General features: G+C 43.2%; 1 protein-coding gene across 3 annotated transcripts in view; it reads left to right on the top strand.

The window, feature by feature from the left end:
* Positions 1 to 2,544: 2,544 nt before the first annotated feature.
* Positions 2,545 to 18,423, top strand: part of NEK8 (NIMA related kinase 8) — a 232,474-nt gene continuing 216,595 nt past the window's right edge. For 2 of the 3 annotated variants that reach the window (XR_015308377.1, XM_086955146.1), the window contains exon 1: positions 2,555 to 2,633. Coding sequence is in view for 2 of the 3 variants with exons in the window: in XM_086955146.1 (XP_086811272.1) it covers positions 2,587 to 2,633 (47 nt within the window). In the remaining variant the exon portion in view is untranslated. Of the gene's footprint in view, positions 2,634 to 18,423 lie in introns of all 3 variants that reach the window. The other variant, XM_086955147.1, reaches the window with a different exon arrangement.

Raw genomic sequence — 18,423 nt, 5'->3', positions numbered from 1 at the left:
ATTTTTAAATTACACACGGGAATACTAATTCTTCTTATATGTTGCAATAATACTAACTAATATGTATTGTTGTTATGTTGTGGACTAATGCATAGCTTCAATATAAACAAAATGCTATTTAAATGCGCTTTTGTATATGTTTTGTGAAAAGAGAGGGTCGATTATGTAAGTATAAAACGCATTTGTGTGGCATAATGCTAGGTAACGACTAACGGGAAACATTAGCATGGTGGGAGGTAAACAGAATGGGTTTTATTACTATAATTAACATGGATTTTTGTTTGTTTCTATTATAGTTCCGAATGTGGCCTGTGAGGGCTAGTGAGAAAATAGCCGCTCTGAGCTACTGCGAGTGGGTATTGGTCTGCGCAGGCGCGTCAAAGATTTCTGCCAGCGCAAGTGAGCTGACTGTGCTTCAGGGAGAGTTCAAGGTTACCTCACCCGGAACCTAGGATGAGTGCCAAGCCCGAATGATCGGATGCTCAAACCATGGGAAAGAAGGGCAATGTTACTAAAATGTGATGTGCCTAGGCCACGGACTGTTCAAACAATAGCTCTTTTAATATTAGCTGAATCATGTGAATAACAAATGCTGTAATGGTGAGGAAGTACTCATCTACCCGAATTTGTCCAATCAGAACACGAGATGGTGATGTTAGTTACTTTTTTAGATAGATAAAGTTGAGAAATAAGGTTTAAAAACCCCTGGACTTGGAAGGTTGGGGTCGCTTTTTCCATTTCTATGGAGATGCTGCCCGTTTGCTGACCGATTCCTGGATGTAAGAACTCTTATGTTTTTTTTCTTATTTGTTTGCTTTGTAGGACTGTTAGGATAAGATGAGGGTGATAGTCAGGGATGTTAGGAGAGATTGAATTTGGAACTATCTGTTCTTTGCTAAACTTTACTGAATTCTATAATAAAGCGATTTTTCTGAGCTCTTAATAAAATGATCATGTTTTGAAATAAAGTTTAAGAATGTTTGAATAAAAAATAAATAAATGCATAATGTCGGACATACTAAAAGTTTGCTCTTAATAAAAATTAGATAAATGAAGAATTAAAAGCTGATCTTTGTTTCTTCCTACGCCTAATTTTCGTTCTAGCAGATCCATTGCCATTATGGTGGTGTGTCGGAATATAAATGTTTAATACGAAACCATGGGAAAACGTTTTTGAACTTTTAGTGTAAATATTAAAAAGGTTTAAGACGCTCCACCAAATGGTACAGCATTTCTCCATTGCGATTCACCAGAAGCCTTGAAGCCAAGTGTAAGTGAACAGGGTAAATGCGCAGTGTTATGGGCCCCACTGGTGCATGTTTTGAGTGTTTAAAGGTTTCAGGGAATGATTAGAAATAATTTCTGGAGCCGCGCTGTAGCAACAGCGCTTGTTGACTCCTGTCAGTCTGACTCACAATAGGGTTTGACACTGCACTCGGAGGGTCAGCAAGATGATCAACTCACCGCTTTCGTTTTAAGAATCAGCTCATTTCTGAAGCATGTGCTTAATAATTCTATGCAGCAATGCCAGTTAGATTACAAAGTATACAGGAATGTTTCTCTTAATTTTTATTTCAGACTGAGACCAGGAGTGTACTTGGTTCACACAGAAAATGAAATGAATTGTATTTATGTTGTAATTGCATGAATGATGCATCAGTGCAGATGTTTGGTTTTTAACCAGAGAGGAGCAATATAAATATGTACATTGTTTATAAATTGTATTACACTCAGTATAAGAAAGGCTGCCGCAAAATGTGCAGAGATTTAGTGTTCCTTATAAAGCAAGTATTAATTTTCCATTTCAGGGGTTTTGCAGCAATTTCAAGACATTTTTAGAGCTTCTCATCACCTAAGTTTGTCATTTCTAATATGTATCTCTTGCCATGCAACTCACTGCGTGGTTTTACTCACAAGAAAGTGTCACACATTTTGCAGTTGAATGTCACTAATAGCTGCACCGAATTCAGGAAAACGTTACACATATGCAGTCTGAAACTTGGTAGCTATGTTGCTTTTAAGTTGAATTTGACTACTTTTCAGGCAAATGGGCACAATTAAAGTTCTGTCACTCACGGTGAAGACAACATATATTGACGTAGGCTGACACATTCCTGTGCGGTATACGAGAAAGCAAAATGTTAATGACATTTCATTCGACCAAACTTAACGAACGCATGTAAGATTAAAAAAATATATCAAAGCTATCGCCCATACGGATTAATAAAAGTCAGTCCTTTTGCCTTCGTCAATGCCTGTTGTTCTTCTCAGATTATTGGAGCTATTCCTTGAGTTACATTCAAATATAGACTAAACAGGATCCCTGCTGCGATTTTTTCGATCGTTTCCAGGTTAGTGCACGTGTCTGTCCACACGACCGTGACACCTTCGGGTAATGTTCGCGCTATAAAAGTCGCATTAAATAAATAAATAAAAACGCCATTCGATCGCTACTCTAAAGAAAGTCTCTCTACTCTGACCACAGCACCTCGCTCCACGGTTCAGTGAGTCTGTCTTTTGTGTCTATGACGGCAATCTGTAGCCCGGAAGCGTTACCAAGGAGACGATGGAAGTTTGTTCCTAGAAATGGAGAAGTACGAGCGGATCCGGGTAGTGGGCCGCGGGGCTTTCGGGTGAGGAGAGCTAAATTTGACGGGCGGGTGACTGAACCAATCGGCGGGAGGGATACTCTGTGCTATTTGGAGCAGGGTTATGGACATTGGGTTGAAAGGGTGTTCTTTTCTGCCCTAGGGCGTTCTATTTCTGATAACACCTTGACCCCGCCCTGTTCTTTAGTGTGTTGTGTACATCTGACGACGGTAAAATTATTATTTGTTGAGGGATGGGTGAGACCGTAACATTATAGTACACGATATTTCAGAGTATACATTTCCCAAGTATGGTGACATTGGCCGAGGGGAGAGACCGAGAGTAAAGCTGTGATGGTATTTTGTCATCAAAATTCCACCTCCTAACGCGCTCTTTGTATCAGATGATACTATGTCATTGCATGATTTCTCTGTTTGCCAGCTCAATACGCTGTATGACTATAAAATTCATGCAGAAGAACTAGTGGCAGTATAAGTTAGGCTAGATGTAGTGACCGGAATGCAGGGTAAGAGATCACACGAACAACATTACAATACTAAGTTAAGCTTTATTATACTTGCCCTTGCTTTTTCATGTTCTCTGCTACCAATCCTTTATTGTTTCAGCTTTTCAAATGTAAGCCATGCGATAAAACATAAAACAACATTTTAAATGACAATCAAGCTTATACATTTATCAAGTCAACTTGTACGTACTGAATCATTTGACGGTCTACGATATTTCATTTACCAACATGCTAGCTGCTTACTTTGGCATTTTGGAGCTTATATCTGATACACAGCAACACTAACCAGAATATTGGGCTAGCACAGAGCTAACATAATAAGCATTAGATGGAAATGAGTTCTACATATTCCTCACATAAATAGGCAGGCCTTGTGCATAGGAAGTTCTTATGCAGACAGATAATTGCAGGCCTTGCAATAATGCATACGTCGATGAAACATTTTCAGCCGACCATATGTGTCATTCAGCTGTCTCAATTATTGCTGTCTCAGCACAGCTATTGGCTTGCAATGTCAATCTCTCACGGATCAACCAAGTGTCCCCCATGATCGGGACCTGCGTGGGCCTGCTGAGACAGTTAAGGACAGTTAAGGAAACTATCACCCCTCCTTTCATTTTCCACCATGTGTACGGTGGTGACCGCATTGATCATGTTGCGACTAGATAATGGCAGTGTGGTGTACATTGGGCTACTGGAAAAGTTGCTAGGCAAACTGCAGGTTGTGATGAATGATGCAGCCAGGCTGATCTTCAAGCTCCCCAGGAGCCCAAAGGCCACTACCCTGCTGTAAAAACGTCACTGGCTCACCGTCAAGCAGAGGGCTAGACTCAAGGGCCTTTATATCGCCCACAAGGCCCTGTATGGACAGGCCCCAAGATATATCAAAGAACAAATGGGGAAATACGTCCCCGGCCGCACCCTATGGCCATCCGTGGGAGGCCAGCTAGCCTGCCCAAGGTTTAACCTCACGACGTTTGTTCTTGTGCATGAGTGTCTAGCATATATTGCAGTATTATACCGCAAATTATACTCTTATTTTCTCTTGTAGCCTGCACACTTGTCACTTTTTCCTCCTGTGCACTTTTTACTACCTCATGTATTTTTGGCAGCTCACATTTTTACTACCTCATGTATTTTGTTTGCTCACAAGTGTCACTATTACCTTGTCTACCTCATGTATTTTTGGTTGCTCACAATTTTTACTACCTCATGTATTTTTGTTTGCTCACAATTATCACTTTACCGTATGTAACGCAACGTATGCTTTTGCAATCTGTTGTTCGTGTAATGTTCTCAGTTTGTATCATTTCTGTTCCTTTTGTGAAGCGCTCTGACGCCTTCGGGTAAAGTCCGCGCTATATAAAATTGCATAAATAAATAAATAAATAAATAAATAAAACGACTAAAGGAGGGCGAGCATTCTCTGTCCTCATCCTGAAACTTTGGAATAAGTTGCCGGGCCACCTCCGGTTTGAAAAATCCCTTCTCCCTTTCAGGAAGAAACTGAAGACCCTCCTCTTCACTGAGGCCTGGGCATAACGCAGACTGATTAGGCGTTAACATTCACTCGTGTGGCCTGGGGCTACTCTCTCTCAGCGCTTAGAGACCTGCCGGATATATCGGATGGTGCTCATCAAGAGAGGTGATTCTCCATAATTTTACCAAAGGGGTAATCAATACTGAACAGAGGTCCTCGGGTTCATTTAGGAGGATGCTCATCCAGAGAGTTAATTCTGGTAACTTTCCAGGCGGCATAAATATAAGAAGCCACCGGGATGAAAACTATATCTGAGTCATTTACAGGTGGCTGAGCCCACAGCTTTCTTGGTCCAATTTCTAGTAAAGGTGTTGACCGGCAATGCACCTAGTCTAAACCTTACATACAGCAACCTTTTCAGTTTTGGAAGTAGCCAGTCCATATACTGTTCAAACGGGGTAATAGGTTTAATATCCAGTAAGTGATTAATTAGTTCACCCCCTGCTTTTCTTTCATGCATGTCCAATATTTACCCTTGATTAGTTGCATGCTTGACGGGGTCATTATCTTGGGATTAGTTTCGAATTCAGCACAGCCTAAATCTGATAGCATACTTGCAATGTGACTGAACCAGAGCAAGTTTTTCAAACTACTGGTCGTCCAAATTTCGCACATGGGTTTCTCTGAGTTTGTCCAAATTTGTACTCAGTAATGGAGTGGTTCAAGTGCTAGGATGGTCTCGATAGTCTTTAAGCCCAAGTCCATCCTGAGCTCTGTCATGGAGTCCCAGGTAGACAAAGTAGGCTACAAAAAATCTGTTTTCAGCCTTACTTATGCCATATGTCTTTTTGCACCTCCAGAGTACTGCCCCATATGAACTTGCGGCCAGAACATTAATTTGATAGACTTGTAAGGCAGGTCCAATTAATCTGCGGCCGCATTTATTGGAAAATCTTAGGACCAAATTGTCTTACTGGCTCAGGGTAACTTCGATTTCTATTAACTGCTTAGTCACAACATCTTCTAGTCGAACCTGCAGACTAGATAGTTGTAATGATCGACTTTGCTCCGAGCCTTGCCATAAATTTTGTATGTGTTCTTCAGGTTTCACAATGGATTTAGGATCAAGAAGTTTGTTTTCATGTATGAATTGTAAAATTTCTTCTATTTACAATAATTCTCAAATCTTTTAAGCAGCTTGTGCATTGATAACTCAGTGCAGGACAAAAGGGCAGTGTCATCGGCAAATAACAGAATCAATATTTTATCACCCCAGATAAATGGAAATTCTAAATTCAAATCTAAAAGGCGTATGTCGACATAATTGATAAAAAGATTAAATAAAAACGGTGCAATGTCACATCCCTCTCTTACACAAATATTTATTTCAAAACTGGACTTGTTTTCCCCATTCGACTAAACAGTCTCCTCAATGTTGACTATAAAGTTTTTATAAAGTTGCTTACAAACAGACTTAATAGAATCGTGGGTTCACTTATACATGCGGATCAATGCAGATTTGTGGCTGGGAGACAGCTCTCTACCAACACAAATTTTTTAATATAAGCACTAGATTATTTTAATAAAAATAGGATAGAGGCTCAGGTGTGGTTTTTAGAAAGTATCATGGGAGTATTTTCACTCTTGGAAAAGTTTGGCTTCCCAGAAGGGTTCATACAATTAATAAGAAGCTTATACAAGGACTCACAGGCGCAAAGATTAATTAACTCTATAAATGTGGACACTTGTTCAATAAATAGGGGTAATAGACAATGTTGTCCCTTATCCCCTATTTTATTCGCCTTGTTTATAGAACACCTGGCAATAGCGATCAAACAAAAAATGGCACATACTGCCCCCTTACAAGGGATGACCAACATAAAACTATATGCTGATGATATCGTCCTGTTTCTAAACTCCAAAGAGGATACTCATGAGGAAATCCTAGGGATTTTCTCAGAATTCCAGGCAGTAAATAAATAAGGCCAAGACCGACATTTTTCTATGGATTTGCTCAGCTGATACGCTATTGCCAAATTTTAGGTCAGTGTATAATTCTCGCCCAAAGAGATATCTAGGGATCCATGTGACAGAGAGAGTAGAGGATTTATTCCAATTTAATGATACCCCTTTGATACAAAAAGTTAAACGTCTTTTAACGCGATGGAAACAACTCCCACTATTAATACTAGGCCGTGTGGCACTCATACGCATGTCTATCCTCCCTCTATTCAATTTTTTATTTGAAGCTGCACCGTGCGCAATACAATTGCCTTTTTATGGGCCAATAAAACACCTAGACTGCCACTTAGCACTTTAAAGGACCCTATTGAAGAGGGAGGGTTGTCCCTTCCAAATATAAGAGAGTATTAATATGCACATTTTGCACACAACAGTCACAGATGTTTTCCTCAGTCGGACTCCCTGGAGATTGATAATTTTTTTATGAATAAAATCTTAATGGAGTATAACATTTTAGATCCAAAGAGAATAGTTAAGTACCCTAAGAAAGTACGGTATAAGGCTCTCCAATGGATTTTTAAACAAAAAACACAATTGTTAGTATTTTATAGCATCCTCAAGATAATTGGATCAATGAGGCTGTCTCATCTTTGTACTGGGAAGAAGAGATTGCTGCTGAAAACTGGCATTTTTATAAAGTGGGAGGAGAACGGATACACACAAGTTAAATATTTTGTTAATCCCAACTCCTGGAAAAAATGACCCGAGATAGAAACTCGACTCCTTCACTCAAAAGATGCGCTTATATGGTCATTCATTAATAGAAGGCACTTTTTGGAAAATATAGATGCTAGAATTATAACAGCAAGTAGAAGCATAAGTGAAGTGAAGCGGAGCTTTTAAATACCCGGTAAAACGGTCAGTTAGCGCATGGGTGAAAACGTTTAATAACAATAAATATCTCCCCATCTACGAAAAAATACCTGACAAATGGTGGAAGAAAGAAGACCTGCAGCTTCCAAGAATAACTTGAAACAGAATAACAAACTAAATACTACAGTAATAAGGGGTGTTAATTTTAAACCTATGCAATTCTATACAAAATGGCTAATTTATAGGACACCATTCTTTTTGCATAATATTAATCCACAAATTGAGGCTAGGTGCTTTCGCTGTCCTAAAGAGGGAGGTGGCACCTGGTCACATATTGTTTGGGACTGTCCCCAAATTGGGAACCCCTAGGAAAAAATTCAAAAATATCTTAGAATTACCATAGACCATACTATTTCCATTGATAAATATATTGCAGTCTTGGGATGCTCCCCAAACATAACATTAAACAATATGCAAGAAGAATGCCTATTTATATCTGCCTCCGTAGCAAGATCCTTAATACTTCAAAACTGGCATAGTAACAAGATACCTTCCTTCCAAGCATGGAGAGCAAAACTTATTAAAGTTAAAGAATTTGAGAGAAGCTATGCATTAAGATCAGGATCATCTAGGAAGTTTTAGAAAGATTGTAGTTCCATAGGAAATTAGTCCGGGCTCTGGGGGTAAAAGACTGTTGGCAGACTGTCCAATATATATTTTTTAAATACTTTTTTTTAGATGTTAAGCAAAATAGTTAAACTCTTTAAAGACCACTTTATGTACTTTCAGGTTATACTTTGTGGCTAATGCTATGGCATATCGAGTAACTAAGCACTTTAATCAGTGTTTTTTGTATTCCTCGTAACTGTGCAATTTTTCATTCTCTACGGATTTTCTCTGCTGCTAACAGTTGGATGTTTTTAAATTGACCTATTGTCAAGGGCAATGTTGTACCACGTTTTCTAACTTTACAAAAAATGCCACCAAGGAATCACCCAGCTCCTGCCATGCCCAATTGAAAATGTGGCGATCTTGAGCCACATTCCTTTTATGGTTGAAGTGTGCACACAGTACACCGTTAAGCTGTTATATGTGTTTGTATTCTTTGTTGAAAATGTCCTTATGAGTCTCCATTCATCATTCCTCACTAGATTAAGTGGAAGCTGCAGCCTTTGCTTGTCACAGCATTCTCTTGCTGATTCAAGAAATTTGTCCAGCAATTCCAGCCACCTAGGCACTAAACTCTCTCTAACATCCTCTGTAACTAGGGATAGCATTTCGAGGTTGAGAGTCAATGTGTGCGAATTTTTTTTTCAGGCAATGATTGTCTAGTGTTGACACACATTGCTTGAAACATTTGCTGAAATTATGTCACTTATGCCATTTATACTTGTGCTAATCTCTTTGTGTATTATCCTTGGATTTCAGCTACTTTCCGGTTGGGACTTCTCTTGCAAGGCTATGCTTATTGTTATGGGTTGTAGTGGAAATACTATGTACTCCTTCAGAATTCCCTGTGCACCCCTTTGTAGATCTGCCTATTATTTATTGATCTGCGTATGGATTTTGTTTGTAGTGCTTCAAGCCACCTTGCCATTTCTCAAAGGTGCAACAATATGCACACCCTCTGTCAGCTCAGTGCTCAGCTCTAATACCCGTAAGAATATGAACTGCTGGGTTGGCTCGGCTAAGTTTTGAACTTGTGACTGGCAACTCACAATTCACAGTACTGAGTAGGTTGCTTCTTTTATCACTGTAGTTGCTTTTGATTAATTAGGATCTGCCGCGTCAAAGGAGCCCCAAGCGCATCTCAATCCTCATTTGAGAGATACAGCAGCTGCAGATCCTCCAAATACTCTGGAGCGGGGCAAATCCATCCTCATAAGGTGTCGCCGCATAAACTACCCTCATATGGGTTGCGAAGACATCATTGATTGCCCTCTGAGTAAACACCATATTTCCCCTTTTATCCTGAACACCTTGAACGGGTGGACAGCCGCCTCAGACCGAATCAGGCGCGACAGAAGGTGATACGATTTGTCCCCCCTCCATGTACCAGCGTCTCTGTGAGGTATGAATGATATGTTTTTCCAGTTGCTCCCATAGCTCACTTACCTTCCGGCGCTGTCTAGCCCACGTGTCCTGCAATGTTGGATCAGTCGAAAGAAGTCTCTCCAGCCTCTCCACCTCATCCTACTGTCTCCTTAAGTCCCCCTCTAATGTATGACATATGTCTACTGTGGTAGCCATGCATACACGCAAAAACAATAATTGATGGACAGAATGCAGAACAATGTCATACATTCACCCCAGTACAGAGATCTGGGCCTAAATCCATCGTTTTTTTGCACTCCACACCACCCCTTAGTACCACATTCATGGCATCCCACTCAGTCGCCCTCTTTTCTGTCCTTTTCCAATTATGCTCAAAGTAGTGGCCTATTGCCTCCGACATCACCTCCCGAAAGACCTGGTCTGACAATGCCTCTGCCTTAAGACGCCACAGTGGTACATGCGGCAGTGGCTGCTCAAATGCATAGGTGATCATGAGCGGTGAATGGTCATAGATGTAACAGGCTAAGTAATGCGTTTTGTACTGTATGTTTGGCAACTGTATGGATCAGAAAGTAATCCAACCTGTTGTATGTGTTTGCCGCTGGGGTATAACCTGAATACTCTAGGGCTTGTAAATACCGAAATCGGCAAATATCAATTAGCTCCAAACTCGTCTGCGCTTGCCTCAATGCTGCTGTAATGCGTGGCTTAGTGTCTTGACGTGGGGTGTTCAATCTACCAGACCATCCAAAATATAGTTCAGGACTCCGCCAAAAAGACCTCCACCATCAGGGAATCCTGATCTGATGCTAGCAGTTCTCCATAAAACGCACCATCATAAGTGTTAGGAGCATACGCATTAATAAGGTAGAGTTTGTGGGCATCTAGCATTCCTTCCAATATAACATACCTCCCATTCCTTCCTCGTGCATGTGTGCTGAGACGGCACACCCAGGGCAATCCATATCAGAGCCCCGTGGGCATACCCAGAGTGCGATGTAGCATACACCTGTCCTCGCCATTGTTTCCTTAGATACTTAATACAATCACCCCATACATGGGTTTCCCGTAAAAGGCCACATTTACTCCATATCGCCTTAGGTAGGCGCACACTCTATTACGTTTTGCTGGATTTTGGAGACCTCTCACATTCCAAGTTAACATTTTATACTTACGCCCCATCTACTCAATTAGGATAAAGTCACTTACTAGGACTCTCATCTGAAGTAGCAGATAACACATTTCAAAACTCGGGGGTGTGGCTTCACCTCACCATGCTGCGGAATGGCTGCGAGTTAGAGGACCTGAGAGGACTTGGGTTGAGGTGAGATGAAGTACCGCTGCGAGCGCGGTCGACTGCGGACTATTGGGCCCATCCGTCTTTAAATCTGCACAAGTGTACTGGTGGATCAGCGAGAGGCTAATGAAGTGCTTCTAAAACTATACACCCGGATGAGGACTTGGGCAGATTGAACAACGCTGGACGTGAGTTGATCGTCAGATCCGGGAAGCGGACACCACTGTCGAAGTACTGACCGGGACCTCTCCTCTCCCCCCATTGCAGGTAAGGCGAGCAGCAGCTAACCTCGCACGGAGGACAAGCGTCACGACTACGCCCCCCTATGCACGATGTCCGACTGTTCGTAGAGGAGCAACCCCTGTGGCCGCCATACTGCGCGCGATCCAAAGGACTGTGCATGCTACCCCTGGCTGCGGTGTGTATAGTGCGTGGGAAGCTGCGGTCTGGGCATGCTGGAGAGAGGACGAAGACCCGACCATTATTGCGCGGATCGCTACAGGCGGGGGCAACTGACGGTAGGCGCCAGGGGCGGGAGTGCTCCGAGAGTGACTGGCGGCACCTGGAACATCACAGCAGTGGAGGGGGCATATTATGGGCTCCTGACCACGTGGAAAGTGCGCGAGTTGGCAGAGCTGCTGGTGCCCAGATGTGACGCGGAGCAGAGGGGCATCCCGTATATCTAACCATATTGGGCCAGAAAAGAAGCTGCTATAATGTGCAGCACCGCATTGAAGCACTAGGAACCACAAAGAGTCCCTGCAAGCAGGTGGTCCACTGTAGGATCTGTGATCCTGGGGTGTTGTGAGCTGCGGCTTGGGCAAGCACAGTGTCCTTCGAATGGCAGACAGGGCACCCTGCATAAGCCCATTATATGACGCTGAAGAGTGATAAGCGTGATCCTTGCGCTGGTTGACGCGGTGCACGGGACCAGGCAAGCCACTTTGCTGGAAGGGTGGGACTCACAATTGTATGCAGTTTGAAGATAGGGGCACCAAACTCGAAGTGAAGAAATAGAGACGGCGTTGCGTTGCGGGGTTGTTACACACCTGGTGGGTGAGCCCTGCGGGGGGGGGGGGCACCTAATGCATACAGCGGAAGACAAGATGGGAAAGCCTGACCCAAGACAACCTAAGATAGATTTCGACAAGAAGACCAACAAGACAGCGGATGGAGAGCACAGTCAACAAAGCCAAACTGAAGATACAGCAAGTACTGTCCCACCGGAAGAAGACATCCAATCAATGTTTAAGGACTTGAAAACCAGTCTCCAAGGAGTAGACTTAAAAATGGATTTCATTGCGGAGAGAATGGATAGGATAACGCACAGAGTTGAAAAACATGAACCCCCCAATACAAGAAGGCCGCATGAGTGTACTTGAAACCAGAGTGACGGAGACAGAAGAGGGGCAGACCGACATGGAGAAGAAACTATGTGAGATGGACAGTGTGCTGAATGTCATCAGGCAAAAGAACGAAGATTTAGAAGCGAGATCGGGACGATTTACATACGGGTCACGGGGTTGCAGAAACTACAGACATACAAAACATGGAGAAATACATTGAAACGATGATGACAGACCTTTTCGGATCGGACTTGTCTGCTATGTTCTTAATAGAATGCGCTCATAGGACACTAGGCCCCAAGCCGAGGCCTGGCGCTCCACCAACACCCATTTTGGCAAGGGTTCTCAACTACAGAGATCGAGATGTGATTCTCAGACTGGCGCGGGAGAAAGGTGCCATACAGTACAGGGGCAATGACATAGCCATGTATCCAGACTTTACGCTGCAAGTGCAGGCAGCACGAAGGGAATTCTTGCTAGCTAAGAAGATTTTCCAACAAATTGGCACTAAGTACTCGTTGGTATACCCCGCCAAGCAGAGGGTGCAGGGCCATGGCAGGCCTACCTTCATTACTGACGTTAAGGCCGCATTGGCGTATGCAAAGCAAATGGCCAAAGAACAAAAGCAAAAAGCGTCGTCGAGCGATATACAAGCTGATCACCGGCTTAGCGACAATGATTGAATCCTTCATTCCCATACGTTGGATATCCAGATAAGTTTGTATGCTTGAGTGTGCAATTTAAAGTGCCTAGACCGTACATAACACCATTCAGTTGACGGTTCCCCTCAGAGGCGATACTAGACCAGGTTTTCCGAGAGGAATTGGGTGGGAAGATAGAAGACTATTTTACATAAAACGAAGGCACCGTGGAGTCGCCTGGGATGATATGGGAAGCGTTTAAAGCTGTGGTAAGGGGGGATTGCATAGCACTTAAAACAGGAGTCCTCAGAGACATACGAAATACACTGCTGAGATTGGAGGATGAGATCCGCGAACTGGAAGGATCGCAGTTACAGTCGCCCTCAAATGTCACCACAGCTCAAATATGGGCTAAATTGACAGAGTTCCAAGTAGAGGCTGAAAGGGAAACAGAATATCTCTATAAGCTCGCACAGGTGAGAAGATATGGGGAGGGAGAGAGAGCTGGGAAAACACTAGCGGGATTGCTCAGGCCACCTAGGGGCGCTGAATATATCACTGAAATACGCACTGCAGAAGGCGAACTGGTCAAGACACCGCCTGAAATCCTAGTTACGATGTCCCAGTACTACGAATCATTGTATGGTTCCAAAATTAACCCATCACAGACAGACATAGTTGCTTATTTAGACACATGGACCCTGGCCTGGTTCAATGATAGTGTACGGCAGTACATGGATCTCCTGATCATGGTGGAGGACGTTAAATAAGTTATAAGTAGTATGCCAGCCGGGAAGGCCCCCAGGGCAGACGGACTGACGGCGTCCTTTTACAAGGAATACACGGAAATACTCGCCCCCTGATTGCTTCAGGTATATGTAGAGGCATTGAAGACGGGTGTCCTCCCTCCCACGCTGCGTGAAGGTACCATTATCACATTGCTGAAACCAGACAAAGATCCCACAGTGCCGGAATCCTACCGCCCATTATCCCTCATAAATGAAAATAGACTTCAACCGATGATCCCGCAGATGGCCTTATCGGATCAATCCGGTTTTGTACCAGGTCGTTCAACCTCCCATAATTTGAGAACAATGTTGGGGCTTCTTCACTACTTAGCCCCCCATGTGCAGGCATCTGCCACACTGTTAGACGTTACGAAAGAGTTTGACTCTTTAGAATGGAAATTTCTCTTTGTCTTGCTTACTCGAATGGGATTCAGTCCCTTGTTTGTCACACACATTAAATTGATATATACAAATTCAACGGCGAGAGTTCCTTGTTAATGGGCAGATATCGAATCCCTTTGTGGTAACTAGGGGGACAAGACAGGGATGTTCACTGTCGCCTCTGCTATTTGCAATTGCTACAGAACCACTGGCGGCTAGGTTGAGACAACATAATACCCACAGGAGCATAGGGTTCACTTCCAGAGGCTTACTGATCTCGATGTATGCCGACGATATGTTAATATATTTGACCAACCCCAAAGAAAACTTTGCAGTAGTCATGAGAGAACTGATTAGATATGGTGGGCTAACTGGCATTCAAATAAATTGGTCAAAATCCATAATGGTTCCGCTTACCGACACTACCTCTTAATTTGACACTGAATTCCCTTTACAATGGGCAAGCAGTGAAGTAAAATATTTGGGAATATGGATAAGCAGATCGGTTCAAGAAATCTGGCTAGCAAATTACGGCAAAGTAGTAGACTGGATAGAAAACAAGGTGCTGTTATCACTGATGGGCCGTGTTGCTATCACCAAAATGGTGATACTGCCTAAACTACTGTATCTTTTTGTAAATATCCGGATGCCACTCAACACTCATTTTTAGGTGTCGCCTATTCTATCCCGTAGGGATTGAATAGGCGAGAATATAGTAAGCGGTCTGAAAAGTCTACCTAGCCGCGGATCGCGTACAGTTCATGTGAGCCATGCACATCATCGCCAGCCACATCACGCATCACCATTTGTCTGTGCCTCGGCATCAGACTTCAAAGGCTGCCGCTCCCCCGCACCCCTGCATCAGACTTGAAAGGAATGCACGCCCCCGCCACAGCAATGCCGAGAGCTTTTTTTTTTAGGTCGAGCTAAAACAGCGCTTCTGCTTTTCCTGCATTCCTTTGTGGCCATCTGCTTTTGCTGCTTCTCACACCTGACCCTCCCTTTCCCCCACCACAGAGCAGCCTCAGGCTCAAAGTAGGTTGCGCGCTGTGCTAGTACCCAGCAGACGTTTTGTGTATTCCAGATAAACAGACACATGGTTTACTGGGATGTTTTGCAAGACCCTTCTCCTGGCGACAGATTTCGTACTGTCTTTGTTTTCACCCTCTCACCTACCGTTAATCTTTCCCTTTACCTCCGCGCATATTTTTGTTTCCTCGTTTCTCTCTTAAAACGCCACTATATCCCTTTCACCCTCCTTTTGAAGCCCTGTTCCCGCGATACTGATTTTCTGTCTCCTTCTTCTTCCACTTTTTCCCCTCTTTCGTTGCCTCCTTTTCTCTGTCTCTTTTTCGCCCTGTCTCTTTTGTTCCCCTGCTTCCCGTCTCTCTCAGCCTTCTCATGCGTGCACATTTTCTGACAGTGACTGCAAGGAGGCTGCATGTACTTTCTAGTAGCCTGGGTTGTTTGTGCATCAGTAATGTTTTTCCTTTATGGCTCCTCGCTGTGCGAGTCAGTGATGCACATTATATGGGACGTCGTAGGCTCTGCATTGTCAATTCGTGCCCGCCTACCTGCATTGCTGTGCCTTGGAGATGTGTATTTTCATCAGCCGCCTGAGGGTGGGTAGTATAGAAATGTGTTATTTGTTTCTGGCAGCGTGACCTTTGATGTGTGCGATCATTGGACAGTGTTTTATTTGTATTTTCTCTAGCATGTCATGTGTACAGATGACGCGTGTGCTCTCTACCAGCATCATGCAGGTTTTCTTCTGCCACAGTGGCCGTGTAATTCTCTGTCCATAGGCTCCCAACTTTTTGTGAGATCTGGTGGTGTTCGGGAGATGACGTCACTCTTTACTTGAGCACCGCCAGAATATTGTTGCGTACTTCAAGCAGCGGCACATCGATTCTTTTTTTTACCATGCCGTCCCTGGTGCAGATTGCAGCTCACCCTCACACCCCCTCCCTCTCACTCCCCCTCCCCCTCACACACCTTCACCCTCACACCCCCTCACCCTCACACCCCCCTCACCCTCACACACCCTCACCCCCCTCACCCTTACACCCCCTCACCCTCACACACCCTCACCCTCACACCCCTTCACACACCCGCACACACCCTCACTCACCCTCACACACCCTCACACACCCTCTCACCCTCACCCCCTCTCACCCTCACAACCCTCTCACCCTCACACCCCTCACTCACCCTCACACCCCCCCCCTCACACCCCCTCACCCTCACACACCCTCACCCCCTCACACACCCTCACACCCTCACACACCCTCACACCCCCTCACTCACCCTCACACCCTCTCACTCACCCTCACACCCTCTCACCCTCACACACCCTCACTCACCCTCACACCCTCACACTCCTCACACTCTCTCACCCTCACCCCTCCACACACCATCACCCCCACACACCCTCACTCACCCTCACCAGCATAGCATAACAAAACATAGCATAGCTTAACAAAACACAGCATAGCATGGCAAGAAAAGTATAGGATAGCAAAACATAGCATAACAAAACAAAACATAGCATAGCAAAACACAACAAAGCATAGCATAGCATAACAAAACACAACATAGCATAACAAAACATAGCATAACAAAACAAAGCATAACATAACATAACAAAGCATAGCAAAACAAAACATAGCATAGTATAGTATAACAAAACATAGCATAGCATAACAAAACACAACAAAACATAGACCAAAACATAGCATAACCTAACAAAACATAGCATAATATAACAAAACAAAGCATAGCATAACAAAACATAGCATAGCAAAACATAGCAAAACAAAACAAAGCATAGCATAACAAACACCAAAACTTAGCATATATAACAAAACATAGCATAGCAAAGCATAGCATAGCATAACAAAACACAACAAAACATAGCATAGCATTGCATAACAAAGCATAGCATAGCAAAACACAACAAAACACAGGTTTAGAATGTGATCATCCCACTTGATGATGCAACATTTTTTTCCGTTTATGACAAAAGTAATCAAGGAAGTCGAGCATGTGGTAATGCTTTATTTATTGTTTTACTTTCTTTCACACGTGATATGCTTATGCATTTCTTTACTTCTCATGTCCCAGATATGCTCATCCGAGCCTTTTTCTGTACACGTCAAAACACATAGATACATCCTTGGTAGCAAGTCACATAATACCCAATGCATTTCGGCCTGTTCAAAAGTCCTTCTTCAGGGGTTCACCACAATAAAAGGATATTACAATTAAAACGTGCCGCACATTTTTATCTCCTCTGATTTACTTGATGGTAAGATTGTATTCTTGTAACTTGGAAAGTAATCTTACTAATTTGGCAGAGGATTTGCCCAAACCATTACCAGACAGTAAGAACACCAAAGGTATGTGGTCGGTGAAAACTTCGCAACTAGTGCCCCAAACGTAGGTTTACAATTTTTGAACTGCCCAAGTAATGGCAAGGGCTTTGCGTTCAATTGTGCTATAGTTGCATTCAGTGGGTGTAAGTTCACGAGATGCAAAAGCAATGGTGTTTTCTTTACCATCTACCCAATGCCCAAAAACTGCACCAAGACCTTTCTGACTAGCATCTACAGTTATGAAGTAACTACCATTGGGACAAATGGATGCAGAGCAAGAGCGTTTATCACAAGGAGTTTGATTTTCTCAAAGACATATCGGGGAGTGTCAGTCCATATACATTTTGTGCCTTTCTTAAGAAGACACCTCAGAGTTTGGACTAGTTGTGCATAACCAGGAACAAACCGGGCATAGTACTCGCAGAGTCCAAGGAAAGAACGTAAAGCTTCTTTATCAAGTGGGGGAGGAGCATTACAAATCACATTAACATTTCCAAATGTTGGTTTAATACCTTCACTAGATATCATATGTCCTAGATACTCAACCTGATCAACTAGTAGTTTACTTTTTATAGCTTTCACAGTCATACCTTTATCTTGTAGAATGTTAAGTACTTTCTTAAGAACGTGTACGCGCTCTTCCTTGGTCTCTGTGTGGATAAAAGTGTCGTATTGAAATGCTTGTACTTGTGGAAGGCTGCCAAAAAGGTTGTCCATCAGCTTTTGAAAGACGCTTGCGGCTGAAGCTAGACCAAAGGGAAACCTCAAATACTAAAGGAGTCACAAAAGCTGTAAGCGCTTAACAACTCAGGGACAGCTGGATCTGGTGGTAAGTGGAATGGAGATCAATTGTGAAGAAGAATATTTGCCAGCATATCGTGTATTTGGGGTAAAGGGTGACAATCAAGTAGGATATTCTGATTAAGAGATCGTAAGTCCACACATAGCCTGAGATCTCCAGTCCTCTTTTTTTTAAAACCACTGGAGAAACCCACTCTGAGGCATTAATGGGAGAAATAATGCACTCAGATTGAAGGTTAGACAGTAGCAATTTTAAATCATCTCTGACACTGAGAGGTACAGGTCTTTCCCTTTGTTTTTTGAACAATTG

Source organism: Lissotriton vulgaris, chromosome 2_1 (genome assembly GCF_964263255.1).
Source record: "Lissotriton vulgaris chromosome 2_1, aLisVul1.2, whole genome shotgun sequence".
Classification (NCBI taxonomy): Eukaryota; Metazoa; Chordata; class Amphibia; order Caudata; family Salamandridae; genus Lissotriton; species Lissotriton vulgaris.
This window is presented reverse-complemented; position numbering and strand designations above follow the sequence as displayed.